Raw genomic sequence first — 11,168 nt, forward strand, 5'->3', positions numbered from 1 at the left:
ACTGAAAATTAACAGGTTTAAAGTGACTTGTTTAGAGATGAAGACCTGATTCGCCAGGGTGTTCTAGCTGCTTTGTGGTGTGCAACAGAGCTTTGCTGATTTTAACAAGCTGAGGATCCAACCCAAGAGTCATTAAGCATAGAGAAAATCAGATGAAAGAAACAGAAACAGTTTTCATAACATCACTAACCTGAAATAATAAAAAACTCATATGAATAAAGCTTGTTACTTGCAACAAAAATACCTCATATTTCCAAGGGAGTGATACTTCTTTTCTGACCACCTTGATCAGCCAGACTGTCAGAGAACTCTTTTTCTGGCATCTTTCCCAGTCCTGTTTTCAAGTTTCTTTAATATGCTTGGTTTGTTGTCATATCAGACATCCTCCTTCCTCAGAGTGGCATCTCACATGGTTAAAGCCCAATTTGTATCCACATCTGGATCTATAGCTGCAGAAATGAGCCATGGATATCTGCACTGACATCCGTGGATGTGGATGCTTGTAGATATAAAGCAAATAGCCACAAATTTGCAGGGTTCTAAATACACAATTTATAGCTACATCCATATCTGCAAAAATGAGTTGTGGATATCTGCACTCACATTCACAGGTGCAGATATCTGTGGATATCCACAGATTTGCAGGGTTCTACAAAGGGTGTGTCTCTAAATTCATGCATGATTGTATTCAGTGCTGTGGCTAAACAGTTTCATATCCTATTTGCCAGTTCTACCTGTGCATCCAATCACCCCCAATAAATATCTCCACCTCCAAGACTGGTTAACTTTTGGCTAGGTCTGGAAGACCTTTGTCTTAACATATTGATTATCTTGGCTGGCGGCACCATCCTGAAATAAATCAATTTGTTATTGGAGATGCAGAGCTTATAATTCATTGCTGACATTCATTTTAATCTGCACTAGCTATGAAACATGGACTGATTAACAGATTCCATCATTAAAAAAAACCCTATTTGAAAATAAGTGGGTTGAACAGGCACTGAACCTCTTCAGAGAAGAATTTGGACATTTGTAGGGATATAGAAGGATAACAAGGTTTTGTTTTAAATCCTATCAAAAGATATAGAGACTAATTATGCTAGTGCTCTGTATATGCTTTTAAATACATTCTCATTGGTACATTTCTCATTTAATATATTAGATTATACCTGATTTTACACTGATCTGTTTTGGGCATTATTCGAATAAGCATTAGACGTTAGAGATCAGTGACATTATTTGGAAAGAACTATTACAATTGATTTTAAACCGATATTTAAATTTCCAAATAGCATTTATTCTCAAATACTGTTCTGATTGGATACTTCCATGTGCCTGAACTGGTTTTGGCCCCTTCAGAGCAATCCAGTGCATCTATCTCCCCTCCCTACCTCTCCACCCTCCCAGTAGTATTGATATTCTAAACCTCTTAAGCACTGTTCTTATAATTAACAAGCACTGGATTTCAGTGTCATTATTTAGGGAAACCCTCAGGTCATTTACTAGACATTTGTTTTCCATTTTTGTCCCCTGGTGCCAAACATGGAGGTGACCCTCTGTGAATAGATCTGCCTTCAGCATGCAAGGGAGACTCGGCAGCCTCTGTGACCGTGTTCCTCAAACTTCTGGATCCAAGGGCCTTGCAGGGGAGCAGGGACTTGGCAGGGTTGGGGTGAAATGGATGGGTTGGAGAGGTCACAATACAACTGTGGGCAAGGGAGGCCAACTGCCAGGCACTGCAGCCATAAACCATTGTGAGCCTCATGGAGCGGGTGAAGATAGTCCTGGACTACTCATCCTCCTCTCTGGAATCCAGGAGCAGGGAACTTTTTTTGCATCGGGGGGCCGCATACCCACATGGTCCTGACAAAGAAACAGAAGCACTCCTCACATTCCCCTTGCACACCAGAGCCTAGGGAGGTCCAGGCTAATAGATTTTGTGTACTCCAGCACCATGATGGAAGGGGGGGAGGGGTCTGGAGCATCAGCGCAGGCTCCCCAATGCTGGGGGAGAGGTCTCGAGCCTCAAAGTCTGGATCCAGCAAAACCGGGGGCCGGATGCAACCCTGGGGCTGTAGGTTCCCCACCCTGCTCCTGTTTCTGAGGGGGCTGCGGGCTTTAGAGTTTGATCCTGCAGACTGTCTTTGAGCATGCACTTTGATACCAGCTTTTGTTTTTGTAATGGTTTTAGGAAATAAGAGAAGTAGCAGTAAAGGTTATAAATCTTATGTAAATGTAGTTGTAACCAAGTTTGCTGTTCACCTCTTTTTAAGAGAGCAGCAGGGCAAGCACAGGACTAAAAAAATAGGAGCTTTCAAAGTGGCACTTCACTCTCTCTCCTTCCCCCATCCACGGCCTTGGTGTTGGAAAAGCTCTCTCCCCACTGGGACCCCAGGGTAAAAGGCATCCTGTGCCCATGCCGATTATTGGGGGACCTGTGCCCCTGCTTGCCCTGCCCAGATAACAGTTTAAGTAACATCAGAATTTCCTCCTCAGAAAATAAAGCATTGATTCGCCGGATGTTTACGCTAGATGTGTTGCTCTTTATGCAGGTTACGGCAGGAGAATGACATGGTGGATTCAGCTCCTCAGTGGGAAGCAGTACTGAGGCAACAAAAAGAGAAAAACCAGGCTGATCCGAATCACAGGCGATCCAGGCACAGATCTCGATCGTACGTGAACATTTCCATACTTTGACATGAAATCAAAGACCACTGTAATGTATTTTGGACCAGGACAAAGAGTTCTGACCTGCTTATTATTACTTTGTAGGTTGTTCAGGAATAGCAACTTTATATGCGGTTTTATTTTGTTTAATCAAGCATTAACATGAGCTTGAGCAAGTCACCATACCTTTTTATGTCCCTGATTCTTGAATGGGCATAATAGCATTGCCCACCTGTGTGCAGAGAGTTAAGATCTATAAGTGACATAGTATTTTACTGTAGTGTGCGAGAGTTGTTCTTTGTGAAATTTCCACACATTTTAATTGTCAAAAAAATAAAATACTATTCCAGATTATACCTTCACTTCAGATTACCATTTGTAAGCAGCAATCGTGATTTATTACAACCTGCTATCAAGATTTCCGTGATAGAGTGGTGTTGCTAGGCAATGCCATGAATATGCTCATCCATCCGCTGAACACTGACGTTGCCAGTTTCTAAAATTAATTTTCTTGTGAATTAATGAAAATATTATATTGATTATTTTTAATCTGTGCATGGTCAGGGTTGAAAGAGTTTTCAAGAATATTATTCTTGGTAAAATAAATGTCTAGCATAACGTGCCTAGACTTTGAGAAACCATCAAAGGCTTGATAGGGGTTCCAGATCTCTAAAGGAGAGTGGCAGAGGATCTGTGGCAGAGGAGATGGGTTGAGATGCATGTTGAAAAGTGCCAGGAGACCAGCTGGGAGGTTTGGGAGAGTAGTCAAGAGAGTAGCTTTTATACTATTACCATACCCTATTTGCCATGCTAAAATTGATGAATTATCCATCCCAGGGTGCCTATGGTTTAACATGGGAGCAAGGTAATGTGCTCTAAACACTTGCAGTCTTATAATATAAGTTTTACTTACCTTCCATATTAAGCCAGACCTACAGAAAATCTGTAAAGCTTCAAATTGCTCAGTGTATTTTACCTCATAATGATTTATAGAATTATACCATAGAAACAAAACCATGTTTTTAATGCAGAATTGGGGTACAGATGCAGGTCTTCACTGGGATATTGTACCTTCATGTCACCAATAGAAGCAGTCCAAGCTCTGGCACCCAAGAGGCTGGCAATAAACACAACATGTGTTTACTAAGTTAACACAATATTAACTATTGATTTCAAAATGTAAACTAATAAAATGGTCACTCAGACTCTTCTACCAGGAGCTCCCCTACTTTACAAAGCTTGTGTGTGTATGCAGAGAAAACCAATTGAAATGTGATGAATACATACAATATACAAATGTGCAACTATTTCAGTATAAGGAACAAATCAAACTGTTATATAAAGCTGCATATCTGTGTTGACATTTCATGGTTTTGATATTCAAGCCACTGGAGCTTGCTTGTCATGGCTACCAGTGTTATCAGAACCCATTTTTATCTCTAGCATCATACATCACACTTTTTCTTCCTTTATGAGACATGGGATGTGCCGTTAAAATTCCAAATGTTGTCTTTTGCAGTCTTTGCACAGATGTTTGCTTTCAACATCACTTAAGCCTACCTCTTAACATTTGATTTTTTATTATAGAAAAATACAAAGCTAAAAAGTGTCAATATAAATAATTTCTTAGAATTGTAAAACATAAAATAAGTGTGGTTTCCATTATTTTTGTTGTTTCTTATGTAGAGATCATGTTTTAAACCAGGAAATGCACCCTGAGTTTCTAACCATTTTATAAAATTTGTAACAACTAACTTTTTCTTTGCCAAATACGTTTATATTGCATTAATGAGACATCAGAGTCTCCCTCTTGTGGCTAGTTTAACTCTTGCAATGAAGAAACGCAGAATTAGCTCTGTTGTGTAAAAGGCTTTGATGGGTTATATTTTCATTAAATGGGGATATAGCAGTATACATGTACACAGCACTTTACAGAAAAGGTAAGATCCTAGATGGTGAGGAGACTCTTAAGATATTATGTGTTTTTTCTCTTCATTGTGATAGGGATAAATATATTTGCATCATATATTTATTTATTTATTTAGGAAAAGCAGAACAAAAGAAATAGACAATAAAACATTTAATATGGACAAAAACAATCTGGAAAAAGAAAACATTAGCTCTTTAAAGATGTTTCTGACAAAAATGACCAAATAAAAGCTTTTTAACCATTTGAAGGGCAAAATTAAATGAGACACACAAGGCAGGTGAGGGTTCAATAAAAGATAGTACCTTACCCACCTTGGCTCTCTAGTATCTTGAGACCCACACAGCTGCAGCTATCCTACTTACAAAATTAAACAAGATCGAAAGATCCAAAATACAGCATGGTGTTATAGCACTTATTAAACTTGGTTGTGTCTCAGCCTGAGTGATTACGTGGTTTTGTTAAGTTAAGAGAAAAATCAGGTCCGTAGTGCAGGGTGTAGGGTTCTTTTTTGTTTGTTAATTCTGTAAAGTGAAATATATCACATTATTACTAGACTAAAAACAAGCAATCAGCTTTGAACGCTATAATTTTAATAATATAGACACGGTCTTTGTGTAAATTACTATCTACTCTGCATTCAGCTATACATTTGGTTTACTTTAGGAGTTTGAGGTAGAAGGACAAATTAGATTTTATTGTATTTGGTTTAGCTTGGCTCATCACTTTTCATTTCTTTGATAAAGAATAACATTTTTCAGTGGTAGTTTTTTTGCTACATTTTTTCTTGAAAAAAAATTGACAAGCATTTGACCCTTGTTTCTTTCTATGGCAAAAGCAATTAAAAAAGCTTCAAATTCTAGTTCTGCCAGCTTATTTTCAAGAGTTCAGGTAAAACATCTGTATAGCCAAAGGGGATTTTTTCATTGAGAAGAATGGCCATTTAAATTCCTTGGCTATTTAAATCCACTAAATGCTGCCTAGTTGCAAATCATGAATTCAAAATGAATTGTTAATAAGAGTACAGATATAGGCATAAAATTAATGTAGATGTTAGTAGCATCTAGGGCTATCTGAGCTTGTAAAAACAAACAAAATTTAAAAAATCTTGAAGACAGCATTTAATGAAAATTCCCATTAGATTAATTGAGCTTTGATCTAGTTAGTTCAGGAACAGTCCAGAAGTACTGTCCATTCAGAACTCAGTTCAGATTTTTATATATATATATATATATATATATATATATATATATATATATATATATATATATATATATAACACAGTAGTAGTCAAACTCTTCTCTGAGATTGTAAAATATGGGGAGAGGAGAGGGAGAGAGAGAGAAAAAACCTGTTGTTTGGTATTAATGATCAAGGATGCCTTTGATTTAATGGAAAAGTCCCTTGCCCCTTGATGTTGAAGGCTGATGTGCATTAAAGATGAAAGCTCAGAAATGCAGGGGAATTGTTTACAAGTTCAGGATATGTGGCTTCTAGAAAATGGTGAAAAGTCTAATTAGCTTCTTATTTTTCCTGGTCTTGAGACTTTACACCCAAAGTCAGGATTTCTCAAAGTAAATCAGGCTGCTGACAATGATGGGTGATACTAGGATACCCAGGGCCAAGTAATGAACAGTTTTATTTACATACAGAAGTAACACTGTGCTCAAATTCAATGGTTTAGTGGATTGCACAATACGTTGTCTTGTGGGGGCACTGGGTTCAGGAGTGATGTGGTTGCTCTCCTATCTCAGGCTAGCTAGGATGTCTTTGCATCATAAAAGCAAGATGCTAGCCTAAGCCTCCCTTGGGGAGCTAGGGTGCATCTTGCATTCATCTTTCACATTCCCTAGAGGCTGATTATTCAGATTCAGAAGAGCCCCAGGGCAGTGCAGAGTTCACAGCTGCTGCTTTGTAGTCTGGGATTGAAGGAAAAGACAACATTGGTTCAAAATTATGAGGTGAAAGATGCCACTAAAATCTCCACTCCTAAACCTAACTATTACCTTACTTAGGGAGGTGAAAGCAGCATGGCATGAAGGAGGAAGAAGAGGAAAAGGAGGTGAAGGCAGAAGAGAGAGGAAGAGAAGTGGGGGAATAGAAAAATAGAAATACATTGATATACACAAAAAAACCCACCATCAAATTTTATGACAAAATCTACAATAGTGTAAAAAGATTTACTTTGAATGCCATTGGAAAAACATAGATGCAAAGGGTTATTTCCACCTTTCTGATTTCTTTGGTATTTATATCATGCCAGTCACTAACACTATCATGTCTTTTAATGCTTGAGCACTTGTAAAATCTCAAAAGTAAAACAGTTCTTGCACCTATCTCTAGATCATCTCTAAAACATTTAATAACTCAAAACAAATGTTACTAAATGTTATTCTGCTCAGCTAGAAATAACTCAGTGACGTGAAAGGTGAGACAAAAGTATCTGTTTTTTCTTTCATGGAAAAAACAATGTGCAGTGCAGGGGAGCTTTAAACTATCTTGATTAGGCTCAGCCATTAAGATGTCTAATACCAATTCAGCAGAGGCTACTTTACATTTAATACACATGCAGAACTCTGCCATGCCCTCCGTTCCCCACTCTTCTTTCACTTCTCTGGATCCTTTCAATTCACAACATTTCTGGCCATCATCTAATGTACAGTCAGTTTTTTTTTTTTAAAAAAACCCTAACTCTGCACCTACTGAAATCAATAAAGCCCAATGATTTCAGAGGAAGCAGAGTTAGGCCAGCGCTGAGTGCTTTTAAAAATTGTCTAGAAATGTGAGAAAACAGGTTAGCTGTATAAATATGGGACCTTTGGGGAAGAAAAGCACTATGTAAATGTAACATAATTAATTATTCTTACTATTAGTCAGAGGGATGTACGGCCAAAGGGGAACCCCAGCACAATGCAGGCCATATCAATTCACTCAGTAATTTCAGCATCCAGCCTGTAACTTGTGGGTCAGCTAGGTACGTCTACACTACGAGTTTCCTCGGCAAAATGTATGCTAATGAGGAACTGATTTGCATGAGTCGCAATCTCATTTGCATATTTTCTGCTGATCCTTTTTTGCGCTGGGATCTTGTGGAAAAGGTTTTTTTTTCACAAAAAGAAAACGTCCACACTGCTTGTTTTTGTACAAAAACCCCAGTGCAAAAACGGATTTGCAGAAAATATGCAAATGAAATTGTGACTCATGCAAATGAGTCCCTCTTTAGCATATTTTTTGCTGGGAAAAATCGTAGTGTAAACATAGCCCTAGAGTAATAGTTACTCCTCACTCATTTATAAATAGTCACATTAGAAAAGGCATACCCAGTTTAAATGGTCAAGCTAAACAATACATAGCTGGACTTAATGCTAGCTCTTCCTTCCTAGTTAAGTATCTCCCAAAAGTGGGACCCACTTTCATCCTAGTTCTTTTTTTCCTCCAATAAGGTTAGAGTTTGTGAAAGGTGCCAACCTATTTCAGTTGCGGGAAGACGTGGACCTACACCCAGTGTGAACTAAAGACTTGGCCTTCAAATGAGGGTAGAACCAGAAGCCAAGTAAATGGGACAAAAAAATGAAGAAGGAAAAAAAAAAACATTGGTGAGGATGTAACGTTTAAAGCAAAGGAACCAGATGGGAATGCTGAGTAGAGAGCCCTGGATAGCACCCACCACTCTGCAAAGGAGTACTGGGATTTGGTGGATGCTGCACTCAAGAACTGTGTGAAACAACTAGGAAATGGAAGTAGGCTTCATAGTTGCTGGTCACCATCTAGTGCAGCTTCCTCCTCCTGAACTGAAGGATGGCCAATTTGGCCAGTGCCAGAAGGAGATTGATAAAGAATGAGTGGAGGCAGATTATCGGCCCTGCAGACTGAAAACCTCTACCTGTAGAACAGGTCTAACATGAGGAGCAGTGGAAGCTCCTAAACACTAACCTGTTGGGATGTCTGGTCCTTGACTTGGAGAGGTTCCTCCTCATAATGGTGGGAAGGTGGTTCATTCTGCATTCCCATTCAGTCCTGGGCACCTTACGTGGTACCTACTCCTGCTTCCACTGAAGTCATCTGTTGAGCTGTGTGCGCCAATAAAAGTGCCACTTGTGATGGTGGTTTATTGTTACCTAGTTATTAGGTTGGACTGACCAGTTCATTTTAACAAAGGTCATTGTTCATTTCTTCCTTGAACGCACTGCTTCTTGTAGGAGAATCTCCGCACAGGCTGCTCTGAGAGGCATTGTGCTGTCCAGAGCTGTTCTAAGTGTAAGGCTATAATACCCTTTTAGAGAATGTTGTATAGGATTGGCCAGTGCAGGGGCCAGGCCGCAGCCCCTTCTTACCTTTTGGAGAGGCTAGTGCCACTGTGCACTCTATAACCTTGTGTTATATTTGTGCTCAGTGAGAGTGCAATCAACAATTGTGACAGTCTCTCTTTTCCATTGTGCATCCTTGCAGGGCTGAACACATCTTGGTCTTTTGAATGGATATGAACCAATGTCAAAATCAAAGTGTTTTGTATCCCATTTACCAAGTCTCTTGAGCTATTCTGTATCCCAGATCCTTCTTGCTTAACTTGACTGTTTAATTAGATGATTCTTTGCTGACATGTCTTTCTCTATATTATCACATCTTTCTATGGCTGAGTGCAAAGAGGCATAGAATTTAAGGCTTTAATTCTTACCAATTTTGTTAGCAACGATGATAATAAAAAGACTTATGTGAAATGTTACTACAACTACAGCCTTTGCCCACTCTCTGTTGTGTAAAGCATACATTTTATCCATTAGGCTGCATAGCCTTTGGTGATTATGAATGGGAATTTAAAAATGTTACTTAAGCTACAAGAGTGTTTCACTGTTATCTCTAAAATGAAATACAAACTTCTGTAATTCGAAGAAAAATATCTGTGCCCATGACTCATTCTTTACTTTGATTGAAAAGTGGGGTGAAATTTCCGTGTTCTGGCAATATATTTCACCATGAGCAGAATCTATTCATTGTGTGTAGCATTAGTAATCATGATAAAATATTTTCATTGTATGTGGCATTAGTAATCATGTACAAAATCATACTGGCTGAAATTTACCACTCACCACACAAAGCCAGAGGAACTAAGCTTTGTACAGTGAACTCCGTGGTAATTCTGCTCCCAAATTGCTGTGGTCTAGGGACTCCAGCATATCTTGTCTCTGGCTGTTTGTTCCAGTTTTATAGAGCAGAATAGTGACCAAAATTGCTCAAGGAATCTCATCATTAGACCCACATAATCTACTGGGACTGGATATGTTATATCCCCCTGCATGGTCACTCTCTGCTCCTTCCTTTCTCTACCCAGGCCTTAAGTGCCTAGAGGGCTTGTGTAGGCTCTCTGCAAGTGAGTGAATTAAACTTCAAAACAAAGGGTATACAAAGGGTATGTCTACACTGCAGCTGGCAGCAACCTTTCCAGTGCAAGTAAGCAGACTCATGCTATTGGGGCTTGTGCTGATGGTCTAAAAATAACTGTGTGGACATTATGGCACTGGTTCAGGTTAGCCACTCAAGCTCCAGATCAGCTTTGCCCATAAACTGGAGTGCTGCCTAGTCTGCTGCAGGAAACTCTTAAGGCTGCCTGGGGAGGCAGGGGCACTGCAGGCAAGGCAGTGCTGAAGGGTAGGAGCAGGGGCATGCCGCAGTGCAGACAGCACTGAAGACTGGTTGCACTGGCCCTGCCCTTTCTGCCTGAGGCACTGCTCCTTTTGGGCATGTTCCCAGCTGCCATGTAGACACAACCTAAGAGACAGACCTCAGTCCTTAGCTGTACCAAGTTTATGCAGAATACAGTCTGACTCCAGCTTTCTTGAACTTGTAATGAAGAGCACTTCTGTTTTGAACATTTTATGCATACTTTTACTGAAGGCAAGAAGAAAAGAAATTGTGGTTTAACCCATAGACTTTCATACCAGATACAACTTATCATTTTGAGTAAAGTTTAATTCTTTTCCCAGATAGCAAATGTTACCATTCAAGTCAGTGTGAGATTACACTTAGCATAAGTTCTATGCTTGATATGCGCTATTAAAGGTCATAATTCTACCACAGCATATTAAGTAATATGACATTTTCATAAATCTGTCTTGTGTGTGTGTGTGTGTTGGTGTTTATAGGAGAAGCCCAGATGTACAAGCAAAGGAAGAGTTATGGAAACATATCCAGTAAGTTTTGTTACTCTGAAACTTTTAGTTCCTTTATATACATTATAAAACCAATGTGTGGCTACAGCATTTTGCTAGAATGAAATTAGCCTTTAGGAATGTACAGCATTTAGATTTAATACAGAATAATAGAACAGGACATAGCTGGAACTAGTGACGCTTGAAGGGACAGTGTATGGTGCTTCTGTTTAGAAAGGACAGCTATTGGGACAGATTCACTATTGCTCTGCACCTTATTTAATCAGTTTGTCATGCAACATGGATGTGAAACATTATCCTTCTGATTTGGTATTGTGCTAGAGCCACTCTGCTCAGGGCAGAGAAGAATCAAGCCCCTCTGCCTTTTAGAGTACAGGCAGTCCCCGGGTTACGTACAAGATAGGGAC

The 11,168-nt window shown here is 39.3% G+C and overlaps 1 protein-coding gene across 5 annotated transcripts in view; it reads left to right on the forward strand.

Annotated features, from left to right (window-relative positions):
- The window catches only part of EPB41L4A (erythrocyte membrane protein band 4.1 like 4A), a 181,512-nt gene that overhangs the window by 160,447 nt on the left and 9,897 nt on the right, over positions 1–11,168 (forward strand). For all 5 annotated transcript variants that reach the window (XM_075932021.1, XM_075932019.1, XM_075932023.1 and 2 more), the window contains 2 exons: positions 2,553–2,672; positions 10,735–10,782. In XM_075932021.1, the coding sequence (XP_075788136.1) occupies positions 2,553–2,672; positions 10,735–10,782 (168 nt within the window). The remainder of the gene's footprint in view (positions 1–2,552; positions 2,673–10,734; positions 10,783–11,168) is intronic.

Source organism: Pelodiscus sinensis, chromosome 6 (assembly GCF_049634645.1).
Source record: "Pelodiscus sinensis isolate JC-2024 chromosome 6, ASM4963464v1, whole genome shotgun sequence".
Taxonomy (NCBI): Eukaryota; Metazoa; Chordata; order Testudines; family Trionychidae; genus Pelodiscus; species Pelodiscus sinensis.